Source organism: Alligator mississippiensis, chromosome 2, assembly GCF_030867095.1.
Source record: "Alligator mississippiensis isolate rAllMis1 chromosome 2, rAllMis1, whole genome shotgun sequence".
NCBI classification, from domain to species: Eukaryota; Metazoa; Chordata; order Crocodylia; family Alligatoridae; genus Alligator; species Alligator mississippiensis.
The window spans coordinates 43,986,251-44,005,133 of NC_081825.1; the positions used below are offsets into that span (position 1 = coordinate 43,986,251).

Below are 18,883 nucleotides of genomic sequence, written 5' to 3' on the forward strand. Positions count from 1 at the left end.
AGACTTTCCGAGTTATAAATGGATTGCAAGAAGGCTCGTAACAATTACACTTAGCTCTCAAAAAATAAAATGTAGGGAGTTACTTTAAATGCAGGATTGAATATTAAACTGAGTAAATTTAGTACAGTATTTTGAACAGTAGATCCCACCATTATCATTAAATTCAGCACTAACTAGTCTTGTAATATATTTGAAACTTATATTAATACAAGAATGAATGAAATACCAAAACATGAGTTGCAGTTGAAATATTTAATAAAGGGAAAATAACTGATTCATAATATGGTACCTTCATACCATTAGCTACTTGGCATCCTAAATTACTGTTGCTTATGTAGAATTAGGTTCCAGGCATGCATGCAATTGTATATAGGAAATTCAAGCTCTGTAACGATCATAGTCACTTACTTTGGCTACAAGAACCTAGAGGAGTCCTGTTAATTAAACAGCCAACTGTACAGTGCTAGTATAAGATATATTTCAGTTACTCTTCATATACCTTGAGTCCTTGCAGATCATGGATCCAATGCTAAGAGTCTAGTATAACTTATAAATGAGAAGGTTTTTCTGCATTCACCCAAGACTTAGATGAGTGGCTACACAATGCATTACAATAACCTGCTAGGAGGCATTTGTGATTGAAATAAAAAAAACAGACTTAAGCCATGATTTTATTACTTTAGTTCTTTGTTTACCTGCCTAAAGGCAAGTAAATAGCTACTAAGTCTATTCTACCTGATTAATTAAACTAAGAAGGAGATGCATCTAAATCTAATGTCAAGTAGATGAATGAAGACACTAGGTGCTTGTTGTAAAAGGAAGCTAGTAATCCTGATGAAGTGCAGGATAAATAAAACTAGAACTTCATCCTAAATATCACATCTGAAAAATAGGTATAATTGAACTTTATAGCCAGATTTTTTACTTTTTTATACTTTTGTGATCTCATTACCTCTAGTTGAAACTAATGTTAAGTTAGTACAGCAAAACCTTGAAGGGACACACCTAGGGATAAATGATAGCCCACCCTGAGATATCAGGGGATGAAGCTTGCCATCAAGAGACTACACAAATGATTAGAAATGCAATTTTTTGTTAAACTTAATGTCATCATCAACAAAACAGCTATGACTGATGACAAAAATATTGAAATTCTAACAATAGATACCCACAGAATTTATATCACATCAGCCGACAAACCACCAAACAAAACCCTTAAATTTACTAGTCCATCAAATGGCAGTCATGATAAAACTTGACTGATTAGCAATTTTACCAGCCACAGCATCAACTGGGTATACAACACAACCAACCAACCAAGTTGGGGAACAGGTTGAAGTATGGGAAGAAGTACATCAGTTGAGCCTCCCTGATGATCCAAAGCTTCCCAATTATATTAATAAGTGCTACAACACCAACTGGCATTTGATACCTGGATTCTGTAACAAAACCATTTTAAAAGCTATTCCCCACTCACAACATAGACCAATCATCTTAAAAATCAAAGCAGTCGTAATAGCAATCTTCATTTCCCTGTGTTGCCACTTCAACTTCAAGAAAGCAAAGTGGAATGATTTTATCAAACATCTTGATGCTGCAGTAGTAAACATCAAACCAATACCATAAAACTATGAGCAATTTGAAAAAAAAGCTATGTAACATTTCAGAAAAACATATTCTGAGAGGCTGCAGAATGAATTAGGTACCAGGACTAACCAGCCAATAGATACACAGTTGGCCAATAGGCACACAAAAAGAACAGGCTGTACAAAGCAGACCTGTTTGCTGAGGAAACTATGACTGCAGGAAAAGAACTGGTTGCTACACTAGTGGAGGAAGGAAAGAAGTCATGGCAGAACCACATTGAGAATGTGAATATAAAACATAATAGCACTTAACAACAACTCCCAAAAAAGAAAGAGCAACACTATAATGTCACTACAAATCAGGTCCTATATCAAGTCATTGAAAATGGTGGGGCACCAAATAAACTACTCAGTCCTCAAGCAAACTGGCTTCCACCCAGGGAAGTCATGCATTGGTCAATTATTAATCATCACATAACAGCCAAGATGGCTTTGAAAAATAAATGGTTACTGGTGATGTGTATGGAAACCTGTTAGCAGTTTATGATATGGTAAACCACCAGAGACTCCTTGCAAAAATACATGACAAAAGGTTACCAATTACTACATGTAACGTGATCCTTGCTAGAAAATCTATGATTTTATGCTGAATTATACGCAAATCAGAGCTGTGACAAAAACAAAAGAATGGCCTACCAAAAGGGGGTGTATTCTCACCTATGCTTAGCATGTTTAACATCTACACTAACAATTAACTGATTCACCTATGCACAAGAAGTTTTATTAGTTTTATCTATGAAGACGATTGTTTTACCACCACCTAGGATAAGAACTTTGCCCAGGTTGAGGCTATGTTGTTAATCTACTTCAACAAAAATCAACCAATCCAAATTTATTTGCTAATCCAAATAAAAGACAGGTTAGTCTTTCACATCTTTGGAACTCAGATGCTAGTAAGCAACTCAAACTAAACTGGAAAGAAACAGCTCTCACCCACTGTCTGAGTTCTAGCTACTTGGGAGTGACACTAGACTGCACACTTTCATATAAAACTCATGTAGAAAGGACAAAGTGCAAGGTTAGTTCCAGAAACAACATATTGAAGAAGATCAACCTCAAATGTGAGACCAGTCCAACAATGCTATAAACTACTGCACCTGCATTTTGTTATTTGGCAGCTGAATACACATGCCCAGTTTGGGACAGATCGACACATACAAAGTGGTAAGATATTGTGCTGAACAAAAGTTGCAGGTGCATTACTGGATGCCATAATCCAACAAATAGCAATAGTGCCTACGTACTCATCAGAATCACCCCACAGGACACCAGAAGAGCAGTAGCAAACAAAACAGAATGTACCTGGTAGATTGAACTAATAGACTCCTGCTACATGGTCACATTATGGTTCCCAGTAGATTAAAATCACAATAAAGTTTTCTCTCTACAATGCAGCCACTGGATGAAACATTGGTAGCCACATGAATAACAATGTGGTAGTTGTGACTAGAGATGACCCAAGAGGGAGCTGGAATGACTATCAAAGCTGCTGGACATCTCCCCTCAGGTGCAGAACTTGATTGGCCAACATGGCAGAACTTGAACTGCCTCTGAACAGGGATTTGTAAAGTTAACATGCAACTCTGGGGCTACTCCAATGATGCAAACAGTATGTGCAAATGTGGAGGAAATTTTCATATTACATAACACCTATGGGCCTGCCTATTTATAGGGTACTAAGCACCAACCAGCAAGGACCTTACTAAGGCTAAAAATCAAGTAATAGTATGAGTCTGTTTCTAGATCCAGATTTTTTCCTGGTGATAGGACATGAAAAGAAGTAGTAGTAGTACAGAATCAGGGCCTTAGCTTATAGATAAGCTTGTAAAGTGGAGCAGGGCTGTTGGGACTCTGCCAGAGTGCACCATGAGTTATTTAATCATCATGCTGCACACTGAGGACACTATGCTTTACATTAATGACCTTTTGTTTGTATTATTTGTATAGTGTTTTCTCTATTTGATTAAGTCAGGTCTTAAATGTTTGATACATTGGTGTTAAACTCTGTTTTACTGCAGTCACTGTTAGGACAATGTTCAACTAAATAATGCCATATTTAAGCATGTAATACATATATAGTATGCATATTGGCTTTTAAAAGGAGCCCAAAGAAAAGAAGTAATCTTTGATGAAGGGTAAGTGAGTGTCAGCAGCTAAGGAGCTGAGCCTACTTGCAAGGCTGATGCCAGCCCTGCATGCTGATTGGCCCCGCAGACTGACTTGGTGGCCCAGGTCTAGGGCTGCACGCTGGCTCTGGAGGCACGTGCCAAATTGGATTCAGTGTGCTGAGTTCAGGACTGCATGTCAGGAGCCATGATAGCACATAGGGTCAGACATGGCATGTCAGATTCAGGGCCACATGCCAGGGCAGACTCGGTGCACTGTGTCTGGCTACATAGATCAACTTCACATGTGAACCCAGTCTGGCATGTAGGTGGGGAAGAGAGTTCTCTACAGGTTAAAATTTGGTGATGGCAGTGGGAAGAGGGAGCAGTGGCAGCATTAACTGCCATGGCTCCCAGAGCTGCAGAAAATTAATGCTTCCATAGCTCTCTCTCCCTCCATTACTCACTACCAAATTTTCAGAACTGGGGAGATCCTTTTTTTTCTCATATAATGCGCATGCCAATTTTCCCCATCAGGTTTGGAGAAGAAAGATGCAGGTAATATGTGAGAAATACAGTTTTGAACAGAAGAAAAAATTAGGAAAATATCTTTTTGGCAAATTAAAAAGGAGCCTCTGCTTAAAAGAATCATGCATCCTGCAGCAGAGCTAAAACAGGCCCATTTCTGTTTCTTCTTTTTCCCCTACTACTTCTGAAATTTACTCTTGCATCAAGCCATCCTTGAAAGCCTAAACCATCCCCACCCTAGATTTCCCAATGGAAAGACTATTTTGTGCATCTTTCCTGCCTGGAAAAGGAGTAAGACCCCAAGAACAGGTGTACCCTGGGGCCGGGTTATGGACCAGGATAGATGATAGAGTCTATACAGGTGAAAGGAAGGCAGGGATGAGTGACACTTACATTGTCAACAATTAAATGTGTTCCAAAGAGAAGATGATAACCTGTAGCGAGAGCCTCCATGCCCAAGGGCAACAAATAAGGAAGAAGATTTCTTACCCAGAATTTTATTTCCTACAGATTTTACAGCAAAAGAGGCTTCATTAGGGCCTCAATTCCTCTTTTTCAAAGTAAAACATAGGAGCTGGAATATTGTGTTAGACCTAGGAGTGTATATATAAACATCCAATGTGAGATTTTTTAAAGTTCCTAAGGGAGTTCTAGACACTTCTTTCCTATTGACTTTCAATGGGGGAATGAGTTTCTAACTCCTCCTTTTCCATCACTGTTCATGCCTTAGACTTTCTGTGCCTAGACTTCTGTATTATTATTTTATTATTATTATAAAACATTGAAAAGGACTTTAAGATTTAACATGAAAAGATTCTAGTTCCAAAGCAATTAGTGTGTATTATTGTTGTAATGCAGTTTGCGTGTCCCAAACAGCAGATTTGTGTTTGACTATATTCCGCAAGACTGCTTTAGAGATGGCATACACTATCCCTGCAGTACATGATAATGCCACATTCAGAATGACAGCAGTCCAGGCCTTGGGGCAGTAAATGCTTCTTGAGATATGTTCAATTGCTGTTTAACTGTGTTTAGCCTAAGGTGCAGAGAAAGAAGTTGCTGATGCTTTCAAACATGTTTAAGTATTTTAATAGTGTCTTGGCATGTCAGACTATGCCACAGTACTAACTGGGTTCAGTTCATTGAATTGCTGCAATTAGAAACCAGGAATTTCCATGGCAGTTATACTGTAGCTGCTGCTCTCTTGTTCAGTCTTCATAATAGTGCATTTGTATACCCGGTACTATCTCAGTTATTAGTTTTCTCTGATCATGTAGTCAATACTTTACAGGCTCCAGTGTGCCACCAATTACACCAATTACAACACAGCTTGTAAGCCAGAATGCCATTTAATATGAAGATTTTTATGGGCTTTTGTTTAATTATACAGATTTTATACATATTCACTAATCTTGCTCATTGTAAGAATCTCTGGTTGCATATTTTTTGTGCATGGAGATTAAGGAATGTGGCTATAGGAAGTGGTAGAGAGGAAAATTGTGAATTAAAGTAGATAAGTAAATATGTTTTTAACAGAATCAAAATTCTCCATATTATTAGTGAGAGAACAAAGGAAAATGGCTACCGTTTTATGGATTTCTAGAAATTCTGTAAGGGTATTGTTTACTGGTTTGATAACTGGGACCATGGAGTGATATAATGGGGCATGCCCAATGGAAGGAAGCAGAATAATCTACAGGCTAATATTATGATATTTCCTGATCTAGTAATGAATAGCATTCATAGTGACTGACTGCTGTTTTAATAGACATAGGTTGGATCATACTTTTTAAGCAGGCCCTGTGTTTGGAGTGCTATAGAGCTGCAGTTCTGCTACAGCAGAAGGGTTCTGGGGTAAGAACTGTATAGCAAGGAACATGTGTTTTTCCCTTAATGATCCATTGCACAGTAAGATGTTTTAGTCCTTTGGGGGAAATGGGTGGAACAAAACATGTGAGTCATTGAGCACAGGGGCCATCCCTGCGAATATGACTTACATGTGAGAGAACAGAGAGGCTCCTGGTAGTGTGAACTGATACTAAATTTGGACTGATTTAATTATTGATATGGTAGTATCTATAAATGCAGCTAAAGAGGGAAAGATTATGTGGCAATGTTCTGCCTGTAGGGATGTTAAAACATTATTAGTGGTAACTTTGCAACCTCTTTCGCTCTTGTGTGTGTGTGTGTGTTTGTGTGTACATGTATGCATACCCTGAGAGTTAGTGAATTATAACTAGCTGACTGGTTTCCCCATGCTCGCTAAAATTTACTACTCCATGAATCTCTGCCTCCTGGGGAAGAAAAAAAACATTTAAAAAAATTTAAATACCCGAAATGATACAGTTCTATCTTAATGTGAACCTCACGTTCTCTCTAAACTGTTGGGTGCCTTGCCTTCTCAATAACAACCAATCTTTCTAGCCCTAAAGCATCAGCTATTCACAAGCAACGTAAACATGTGAATGGATATAAATAACACTACTCATTTGCATGCTTCTGTACAAAGGAATTAGGAAAACACACGCAACATAAACATTGTAGAGATTAACTAAGTATAATTAGTTCAACAGAACTTTAAAATTGTAATTAATAATTACACAGTTGCACAATACCAAATATTAGGAACTAGGAAACACTGAAACCTCTTAGAAACCCTATTATAGGGGGTGTCACAGTAAGAGTATTTTAGTGCTCATGAAAATCCTTTTAGGAAAATTAAAAGAAACCGAGACCTGCAGCTGTATTTTATGTTTGAATAAATTCCCCTTTATCTATCTCCATCACCCTCCCCAGAATGTCCTTTGGCTCTCTCCCCACTCACTTGCAAACATTGGAATACAAGGATACTTCCTCTGCTCTCATTTATTGTTTGATGAGTAATGTAACACTTAAAACAGTGTTGGTCAGTATCTACATTGCTAGTAATCTTTTTATTTTTAGGCTCCTAAGTAAGAGGGCTGACTGTCAAATGCTAAGCTCCCAATAGCTCCCACTGAAGTCAGTGGGATCTTGTTAGATGCTTGTCAGATGCTTCTGAAATTTGCTACCTACGAAGGCCCCTTAGAGATGTTCATTTAACAAAAGTGATGGGTTCTGATGCATGGCAGGAAGCATGATTTTGAGATCAAGGATCATATCCCAATTTCACCATACTTGCCAGTGCATGGAGAGCCCAGAAGCATTATCTTAAGCTCCTCCTATGCCAGCAAGTTGAAAACCAGGTGCCTCGACAATCAGCTGACTGTCAGATCCACCAGGGACCATACCAGGGTTTGGAACTAGGCCCAGTATGGTCACCACCAGGCTGATAATCAAAGAATCATAGAAAATTAGGTTAGAAAGGGACCTCAGGAGGCCATCTAATCCAACCCCTTGCTCAAAGCAGGACCATCCCTAAATATAATATACCAGCCAAGGCTTTGTCTATCCAGGTCTTTAAAAAAACTCTAAGGATAGAGATTTCACAACCACTTTGGATAACCTGTTCTAGTGTTTTACTACCCTCTTCGTGAGGAAGTTTTTCCTAATATCTAACCTGAACCTCCCTTACTATAACTTGAGACCATTGATCCTTGTTAAGTCATCCACCACCACTGAGAACAGTATAATTCCATCCTCTTGGGAACCACCCTTCAGGAGTTGAAGGCTGCTATTAAATCCTCCCTCAGTTATCTCTTCTTTAGACTAAAAAGCCCAGTTCTGTCAGCTTCTCCTCATAAATCATGTTCCCCAGCCCTCTAAGACTTTCCATTGCCCTCCACTGGACTCTAGCAGTCTGTCCATGTTGTTTCTGTAGTGGGGCCTCCAAAACTGGACACAGTTGAATGTGAGCAGGGTAGAATGAGTGGACTAGATACAGTGATTACACTGGGATCTGGAACGGACTCTGGTGATATCTCAGACCCAGCTGACAAAAGCTGTTCAGTACAGGATTTAAAGTCACCACTGTGGGTGGTGCAGGGAGCCTCTGTTCCTCCTTCCCCCTCAACACTGGGAACCTCTGCTTCCATGCTCTGTGCAGCCCAGCCAGAGCTGCTTGGCACAGGGTTTAAAGGCCTGGTGGCAGGTTTCAGTCTGCGAGGATTTTTAAGCCCCATACTGGGAAGCCTGGCACATGGAAGCCTCTGTTCTACTGTGTCTGACTAGTGCTATTCTATGCAGGGGTTAAAGCCCCAGGGTTTAAAGGGTTTAAAGCCCCTGCTCAGTCTTCATAATAGTGCATTTGTACACCTTGTACCATCTCAATTATTATTTTTCTCTGATCATGCAGACAATACTTTATAGGCTCCAGTGTGCTACGAGTTACACAAATTGCAACACAGCTTGTAAACCAGAATGCCATTTAATATGAAGATTTTTATGGGCTTTTGTTTAATTACACAGATTTTATACAGATTCACTAATCTTGCTCATTGTATGAATCTCTGGTTGCATATTTTTTGTGTATGGAGATTAAGGAATGTGGTTAAAGGAAATGGTAGAGAGAAAATTGTGAATAGAGGTAGATAAGTAAATATATTTTTAACAGAATCAAAATTCCCCATATTATCAGTGAGAGAACAAGGGAAAATGGCTACCCTTAATACTTTAATCATCACATAAATATAATGGGTAGAGGTCTAAGACGCCTAAAATGGGTGTTGGAGCCTAACTTTATGCACCAAGTTTTGAAAGTTCTGTACTAAAAACAATGTATATTGGAAACAGATACTAGATTAGCTGCATTGCAGAGGAGGATGTGTATGAATAGCTACGCTCAGAGTTTCAAGCATATCCTAGTATGTAGCTTTTAGCTTTCCTAGTTAATGTATAGATATTTGTACAAAAAATCAGTGAGATTAGAACTGACTTGTCTGTGCAAAAATATTTAATAGATTGAAAGAAGGAAGATAATTTCTTCAGGTGATTTCTGTCACTAATTAGCATTGCAAGAAAAATTGTGTTGGTTAATCACTCGCATTTTAAAACACTTATTTAAGTCATGGCATTTTAAGATATGGGGCAATAGAAATCTGTTATTGTTTTTCTTGATGATGTACTAACTATAATGACAAACACTTCGACATGTCTTGCCCAATTAGTCCTGTCAGCCAGCAGTGAGGACTCCGATGAAGCGTTTAAATTTTAAAAAGTATGAATTCTTTATGAAAAACCATGCCTCTTGGATAGAGATATGCTTTCATATGAATTAAATGGCAGAAGAAAACCAACTTTTCTTCAAATGTAAACTGTGGAATTCAGTTGCATCTAAAACCTGGTTATAGAAATTCTCAATCTGAGTCAGCACAACTACTGGAACTCTGTTGCTACAGTAGCTTGGAGCTCTTTGTGAGTTAATTTACCTTGCTTCACAGGTTATCAGTTGTGGGGATCTACACTATTCTTCAATGGGCAATATAGATAGGATAACGTACTTTGTTAAAGGACCACAATTCCTGCAATGTAGTATAATGCAAAGCAAGCACCACGAAATTATTTGAAACAGAAAATATTTTAGTATGCACCTTTAACAAGTCATATTGCATCAATCAAAAAATGAAGGCAACCATTCAACCAAGGTCTTAAGCAATAATAAACCAACCAGTAAAACCCTTTCTATCCAATGAGTGAGATTTTCAGAATCAGTATTGCACTAACTCTGTTTCCATTGAAATCAGTAGTGTAGTGTTTTTGAAAATCCCACCCCAAAGAACTGAAGATAATGCTTAATTCGGGATATGACTAGCTTGCTTCAATGGGATTACATATGTGTTTACATGATTAAGTTATTTCCTGTTTTAGCACCTAAACAAATAAATGGAAGCCTAATGTGACAAATTCTAAATGAAAGGGGACCCAGCTTTATAATTATTGTATGATAATAGATTACAGTTTCTACCTGGATTTTCTACCCAGTCTCATGATTTCAGAATGAAAAAAAGAAAAATATTTTTTTTGGAGGGGGCACCAGGGAGTGAAGGGAGAGTAAAACTGGAACATCAAATAAAATGGCAGGTCTTGAACAGCACGATTCAACACCCACTGAAATCAATGGAATATTTTTTGTTGACTTCAAGGGTCACTGAATCAAATCCTGCCTGATATGGAGAAAAGAGAAAAAAATGAAACTGTACATAAAATAAGTCAGGACAAAATTATGGTAACTATCATTGAAAAATGGAGTCATTTCTTAATTTATTTATAGTAAAGAGATCACAGGCATTGCCACTTGCCATATATTTACAACAATTCTAGTCATAATTCAAATAATAAAAATGACCAACTTTTTTGCAGTGGCAATTGTTAGAAAATAAAAAATAGATCCTGAAGCTTATTAAGAGATAAAATAGATCCTGAAGCTTATTAAGAGATAAAAGTTAGGCAGGGTTGAGTCTTGCCTTTCTTTCTCTCTCTCTCACACCACATAATGCACATCTCTCTCTCTCTCTGTATGTGTGTATACACACACACACACACACACACACACACGCACACACACACCTCTCCTATATATAGATAGATAAATAGATAGAGAGAGGTTATATATATCTATAGATCTATAGATATAGATATATAGGTTGGGTTGGGTTGGGTGTTGGTTGCGTTAAGTAAGTTATGTTGGGTTGAGTGTTGCTTTTATGTATCGCTCTCTCTCTCTCCTAACCTCAATGGTACATTATCCATACCTCCTACCTTTAGGGAGTGTAACAGTAATTTTCAATTTCCTTTTATCAATAGTGGAATTTTTCAAGTTATTCTTTGTATTTGTCTACCACTCCCAGGCCACAGTGAGGGAACTGATAGGCTGACAAATTTCAATATTTCTGTTATCCATTATTGAAGTAGAAAATGGCGGGAGTTGAGTCTAAATCAATAATCCTTTGGTGTTCTATGGAAAACTTAGCGCACACGCACAAACATATTTTTTAAAACTCAGAACCTTAACCTTAACATTACTAAGTCCAGATGAGTGCCTATATGAATAATCATCCCATCTTGTTCTTACTGAAGTTAATAGGATATTGAAATATTATTAGGATATGACAGCTTTCTTTTGAGCATCCCCTACGTTGTAAAATAAGCAGCATTAAATCAACGTATACTAGGTCTCATGAAAATGTTAACATTTAGAGTTTGTTAGCAGCTGATTTTAAGAGTGTACAAAGAAACATTTAGCCTGGTAAAAGATAATATCATTGTAGGATGAACATCAGAAATGTCATTCCCAAGTGAAACTTGTTTACATAACTGTTGTTCTTCATGTAACTTTGCTTCCATGGAAGTTAATGGGAATTTTACCAGTGAAATCAAAATCTTCAGGTTTAAGCCATGGCTGAGTACCTTTGAAAATTCCACATCCAGATTTTAATGCCACTGTAAATATTTTAATAAAATTAAAAATAAAATAGTTTTTTATGATAGAAATAAAGTTATTGGATGCTGTGGTCATGTCTCCATGGGAGGTGCTGACTGTGCAATCAGTACATTACTTGTATAAACAAGTACTAAATGACTACACAGTAACCCATGTTACTGTGTAATAGTGCCAACAAATGGTTTTATTGTGATGTTGACTGTGCAGTAGCCTGAAACTACTGCATAGTATATTGTGTCACAGCTCCTGCCATGTGACACTACTGCGCAGTAGTCTCAGGCTACTGTGCAGTTAGCGCCTTGTGTAGACACAGCCTGTGTGTCTATAAGGGTTTAGTTCAGTAAATTGCAAAGAAATAAATATTTCACAGTGAAATTTCCCAACATTCATAAAAAGGCATGAAGCATGTTATGAAGAAGGAAATTAGGTAAAATAGTATAAAAGGTATTATTTAGGATAATGGATATGAAACAAATTAAAAACTATACATTATGTATTGATATTAAGTTTAAATATCTGTGTATACAACATACTTTTTTAAATGGGGGAATTTTTTGCCAACCAAACTTGAGTTAAATAGCCCATTACTAGTTTAAGAATCTAATTCAAATAATTGGCATTGCTCACAGAGGAATAGTCTACTCAATTTACACAATATCACATGTATCTGGATTATTTTATTGAGACATAAATCTGCCTATAAGAATGGCATACATTTCTAATTCATTTTCTGATGTTTGTACAAATACAATGTATTTAAGAGCCCCCTGTTGTAGCAGGTAGGTTTCAAAACTGAAACCTTTCCTGTAGCAAAAGCCTACTTGATATCAGTGCACAACTGCTGAAAAACTAGGTTACAGAGGTTTGGAACATGATTGCTTTCCACACAGCGCAGCTCATTTTATATTTGGCCAACGCTTCAGCTGTTAGATTTCTACACAAACACCTTTGCACATTTTAGATCACATTTGGAATGAATAAGTTTATATGTGTGTTCCTAACCATTCCTGATTGTAGAATTCATTTTAACATGTTATATACTAACAGCTTAGGTCTAGTGCTGAGAAGATTTATATGCATGTCAAGCTTTATGTATGAAAATAGTCACATTATGACAATGAGGCTACTCAAATGTAGCAAGATAAGCATATGCATAAATGTCTGCAAGATAAGGGTCTTAGATTCTATTTATAGAAGACAGAAATGTTGTTTTAAATAATCAAAAGAAAGGTTTTGTATTTTAATAACTTCAAGAAAATGGGTAATATGAAATGAAGCATTTGGTTCATGCATCGGTTTCAAAATCCAATGCGATCTTGAAAGCCAAAATTCATTAGCTAACTGTTACTATTCCCAAATGCAGAAAAAGAAAAACAGGCGGCCTAAAAATTACTATTATATATTAAGAAGTGCCTTTATGCTTGCACTTCTTTTTTGGACTACCGATATCTGGTATAACTGCATAGTTTGTTGTTGTGTATGACACATATGTAATAAAAATGAACATAATGCCAAGAGATTTTACATTTAAGATAAGATTTTGCTAATACAAAACCTTTAAAATATATATCTTTTGCCTTAAAGTTCATCAGTCACACTTAGGAAGGGAAAACATTTTCAGTAATTAAAAAGAAAAAAAAAAAAAGTAATTCTCCTCTGTTTTCAGATTCAAGGCCTCTACCAGATGTAGCCCTGACGGGGAAGTGTACCCGAGAGTGTGATGAATATGGCCACTCTGATTCCTGCTGGATGCCAGTTCGCACTTCACCTGAAAGAAAGCAGAAGAGCCAGCCAAAACTCTCCACGTTCATGCCTGTTGATGAACGAGGCAGTCAGGAAAAGCTGGCCAATGGAGAAGCCTCCCTCATGGGTGATCGCAACAGAAACCTCCTTAACAAAAAGTTGACCTCATCCTATGAGACCTTCAGTGCAGCTAGTTTCAGCAAAAACGAGGAAGCCAATCCAGAGGATATTCCCCTCACACAGACAGGGGAATACAAGCCATCTCCTGTCAATACCCTAACGAGAAGAGAAGTTTACCTGTAGGCTAAAAAGAAGCAACAACAAAGTTCTTTCATGTATAAGAAGGAAAAGGGGCAAAAATCTTTAAATCAAAACAGTCTAACTCAAACAAATAAAGGGGAATAAAAAAGAGGGGGCCACCAAAGAGACAAAAGATTTGCCTGCCACTTCTGCCTCCACAGCGGGCATTTAACTATACTGTCTGCTTGACTATACTATACAATGTAGAAACCATTGTTGTTACTTGCATGTCTAATCCCCCTCACTGATTTTTATTTTCCTAAATTTATGTTTGCAAATTCCTTTCATGGTAACAAGTCTGATTAAAAGACCACAACACACTGTTGTTACCCCTCTGCAGAAGCATGATTTAAGCCACTCGTATTTTGTTTGATTGTCATCTGGCTTGTTATGGAAAACAGGTCAGGAAAAATATATTCCAGACATATCATCTGAATATTGCTGATCCCCATCAGGGATGATCCTTCAGAAATCATACATATATTGAGGTAAATACAAAAGGAGAACCATTAATAGGCACTTTGTGAAGATCACAGCTTTAATATTCTCACCTGGGGCTGGAAGCAGCAGAAATATATTCAGCCTGAGACTGCAGTCCAAAACGTGGCATATTTCCCTATGAATCATGAACTCTGGGTTCTGTTTTATCTGTAGAATGAACTTTCTCTCTCTTTTTCTCTCTCTCTTGTTCTATCTGAAGGCTTACTGAAACATAAGTAATATTAGTATCATATGTACCATAGCATACTAATGATAAGCTGTTAAACTCGTGTTATTTTGGACAAGACCAACATCTAGCTGGGATGATCGTAATAACTAAAAGGCCAAAGATCACACAATGGATCAGGGGAATTGCTAAGTATTTGGGCTTGACTTAGAAACCTAATGTACCCACAAATGCACGCATATACACAAACACATTCAGTTACATTTTGCACAGCAGCATAGTTCACAAGCCCAAATGACATCCTTCTTTTTCAAACGGATTTTAGTTGAATACCCAAAGGAACTGAAATGATGATTTTGCTCATTATGACATGATATGCTACAGCAGATGTTGTATGATATGATACTACCAGTTCCAGGGAATTTTATTAGAGAGGTTAAAATTAAATATACTTATATATTTTTAAAGTGGAGGCTGTTTTTGTGAGACCCAGAATATGTTTTGGGAATGGAAAGAAAAGGAGAGTGGTGGGATGCAGTGGCAAGAGCTTATTGCAAGTTAAGTACAATGGTGTCTTCTCAAAGCGCAAGGAATGCTTGCTAAATCTTTTGTCATCAGCAATGCAGATTACCAATTGCTTTTGTCAAATGTACAATGCAGGTTTTCTTGAAACACAAGTGCATTAAAGCTGAGTCCGGTGCAATACAAAACCAATGTCGAGACTCAAAAACATTTAGGTCAGGTGACAAATGGCCTGACTGACTTGATCACTGACACGATACATTTATAGTAGATTGAGACAAGTCACAAGGTACCCAAACTAAGGATGATAGCTAAATTCTATGGGTTGTGACAGCTCTCACAACATACACTTCTTAAAAGGCATAGGAAATGAATAAGATTTTTTTGTGCAATAAAAAGCGACAAAGTGTGCAACATTTGAGCAGGTCGCTTTGTAGCTGATGATGTAGTAATAATTAAAAGCTGAGCTTGGACATTCAGATGAAACTGACAATCGATCAACACAGTGAGGATAGCTTGAGAAAGGTGCAAACATTCAAATCCTTGGGTGTTTTTACCTGGCATTAAGGCATGGGTAGAAGGCTCTCTAGTAGATTGTAGTCACAATGTAGCTTTGGGTAGTTTCTTGCTTTGAAAAATTACATAGATTACAATGTTAAACAGCCTGAAATATAGGTTGATAAATCAAAACAACTCATCACAACATTCACTTTTCAAATATTCTTCTCCTCTGTATAGTGGGGTGCCCTTTTTGGCCATAATATTCTTCCCTTTCTTAAGTTTACTGTTCATTTTACAGTTCATTTCTGTATAGCAGTTATGATGAATGGGCACGTTATGAAGAAAATATTAAATCAAAGATTAATAATGATTGAACATGGTTTATGTTTAATTATTATCTAAATTATGGAGAGATGCAAACTAGTACTTTGTTATGAGACTGCATAGAGCAGTTATTGCTTTGTATAATCTGTAAGTATCTGTTAAGAAAAAAATGCTTCTAAAGATGCTTATGTAATGTATACATATTTTCTTGCACGTTTCAACAGAATACACAATTGCATAACACAGATGTTCAACAAAACTTTTTATTTAATAAGAATTTATTTTACTTAATACTACACTCAAAATCACTAGATAGCTTGTTTCAATATATCTTTAAGCCCTTTTTTCTACAAAGCTATTAATATGGGTCATAGAAGACCTTCAGATTAAATGGATCAGCAGTCACTCACCAATTTTGCACCACATAAAAGATAGCCATGCCATTAAGTAATTTACTTGTGTGCATCTCCTTAGAAATAAAATGGGTGTGAAAGAATTAAAAAAAAATCAATGTACTGTAAGTATTCACAGTAATTCTAGTAGAACTAGCCATCATAACATGTTGATTATTCTTATGACCTGGCATGACACAGAATATATTTTGTGTTCGTATTTTTTTTTAAATTTGAAATAGGTTAAATCTGGTGCCACTTCATATATAGAGTGCTTTTGTAAAAAAAATACATAAATAAAATAAAGCTAAATAAAATGAAAAAAAAATTAGGGTGAATGCAAAATATGCAACTGTGCCTTTTATACCCGTTGTTATGAAAAAATGGTGTTGGGTTTGAACACTGAGGGGAAATGGGCTATTCCCAACTTTTTTGAATCTGTATATTTACCCTTGTTTATTTTCTGAGAAATTATAAATAATATATTTAAAAACAAGCTTTCTGTCAAACTCAGATAATGGACCAGTCTTATCTTTCATTATTAATATAAGCTTGTGGTTTAGGTATATACTCTGTCCTTCCTTCCTTCCTTCCTTTTCTTTTGTTGCCTCGAAGGCTATGATAAGGCGAATAGCATACTTTTGTTAGAATCTGTCATCAGTTCATTTTACCAGGGAATTGTTTTTTGGGATTTTTTAAAATTGCTTTTAGCTGCCATTCCATTTGGTTGGACAATATAAGAATCATCCTGCTTTTTCCTTTCCTTCCATGGGGATCTAAAATGAACTTTGCATGTATTTTACATTAGGACACACTTATATACCTTTGTATATATTAGAAAAGTCAATATCTTCAGTCTAAGATCTAAGGCTCATTCTGATTCTCCAGATCTACTATATTTATTCAATATGGTTTCTGACTGGCCTGCTGCCTGAGTTTCAGGAAAACAACAAAAAATGCAAAAAAACCAAAAAAAAGAAAAACCACAAAAAAAAAACAACAAAAACAACAAAAAAGAAAGGTAGACATTATTTTTGTGTGGGGAAGAGCTAAAATGGGAGCAAAGACACTTGGCTGAAAGGCTACCCTAGGAAGTTGTCAGTTAGAGAAAGGCCAAATGAAATTGCCACAAATATAGTTAGCACTGAAAGACTTCTAAGGATCTTGAACAAAAAAACAGGTATACTTATGTTGTATTGGTGACACACAGTTTTTTTTTTTTAAGAAATGAAAGAGAGGAGATGAATGACATAAGAGATGAAAATGGTTTAGCAATTCAGTTGTGTTGCTGCCCGAGGAGTGAAACACTTGGAAGAAGGCATCATTCCTAGCTACCTAGGGTATACTTTCAGACAACTTTTTTCCTAAATTTTAAAGCACTTGCATTCAGTGTGGTACGATCTGTTTGTAATATTAATCATTGACTATTGTTCTGCAACTTGGATGTTGATAGTGAAGCAGAGAACAATTTATCATTGTTTATTATGAGTCACTATGCACGCAACTATGCTAAACATGGCAAAATGTATTAAACGCTAGTCCACCTCTATTTATGAAATATTTACATAATTTAATTTGCTTTTGTACAGTTTTATGTAAATAAATTGCTTGTCATTTTTGTCTCTGCAAATTAAAATATAACATGTTCAAATGGTTGCCCATTCAGCAGCGTGCTTTCTCTGATAGGTTATTCTGTCTTGACAGGAAAAAAATAATGAATTCACATAGTAATTTGATTCAGAATATTCAGAAGCTTCTTGGATGGTAAAGAGTGTTATTCTAATTTTCAGCTACTTAAGCTTCTAATGTACAGTCATAGAATCATAGAAAATTTGGGTTGGAAATTACCTCAGGAGGTCATCTAGTCCAACCCTCTGCTCAACGCAGGACCAGTATAACTGTGGCCCACCTCTTTCTCTATAGTGACGTTCAATATAGATTATTCACATCCCTTAGTACAACTTATACTGCTTCTTGGCCTGCTTTCACAGAAAAATAAAGTACTTGTAATGGAAGCACTTGTTTCCCATTAATGGCTGAAAATGGCCTCTTTTTAAAGCATTTAGAAAACTTTTACATTAAGAGAAAAAACAAGATCTGAGTAAAAGTAAAGCTGTTTTTAGTCACATTATATAACATCAATTTTCTCTTTGGGAATAAAAAAAATACACTTAGGTCTCTATTTTTTAAAAGTTCAGAACCAATAACAATTCTTGAAAGGTCAATAAAAATGTCTGTGCTGAAAAGGAGGCAGTGACAGGGCTAACAGTTTTGTAGGGCACAGTGTGAAACAACACAAGCAATTCTTCCTACATATGAATAAAGTTTTCCCATCTCCACATACCGCATCAGGATCAAGAGTAAAGCATCTTCAAGAATGAAGAAGCACAACATTTTAAAAAGCTGACCTTATATCTACTTGAAAGAAACAGTATGATTAAAATAAAAGATAAATTCTCACCTTTCTCCTCTGTTTTACAAGTAAAACTACTGAAATTGTTTTTTCTCTAGTAAAAAAAAAAAAAAATCCCCAATTTTTGGATTAAAATAAGTAACTCCAAATCCACATTTTTCCATGATTAAAATGAAACACCACTTTATCTATATCTATATATTAGTGGTGTTTCATTTTAATCATGGAACAAAATCATTTTAGTTATGTGGATTTGCGCCGGGGGGGATTTAATCCAAAAATTGGGGAATTTTTACTCAGACAAAACCAGAATACCTGCTTACTAGGTCCTTTGTTGATTTTCTTTCCTTCTCCTCAATATGTTTAAACCTGATTTGTAGATATA

General features: G+C 36.4%; 1 protein-coding gene across 4 annotated transcripts in view; it reads left to right on the top strand.

The window, feature by feature from the left end:
• Nucleotides 1–17,741, top strand: part of PCDH7 (protocadherin 7) — a 415,654-nt gene extending 397,913 nt beyond the window's left edge. For 3 of the 4 annotated variants that reach the window (XM_059721622.1, XM_059721623.1, XM_019480387.2), the window contains exon 3: nucleotides 13,303–17,741. In XM_059721622.1, the coding sequence (XP_059577605.1) occupies nucleotides 13,303–13,682 (380 nt within the window). In that variant the 3' untranslated portion in view covers nucleotides 13,683–17,741. The remainder of the gene's footprint in view (nucleotides 1–13,302) is intronic. The other variant, XM_059721625.1, reaches the window with a different exon arrangement.
• The last annotated feature ends 1,142 nt before the right edge of the window (nucleotides 17,742–18,883 follow it).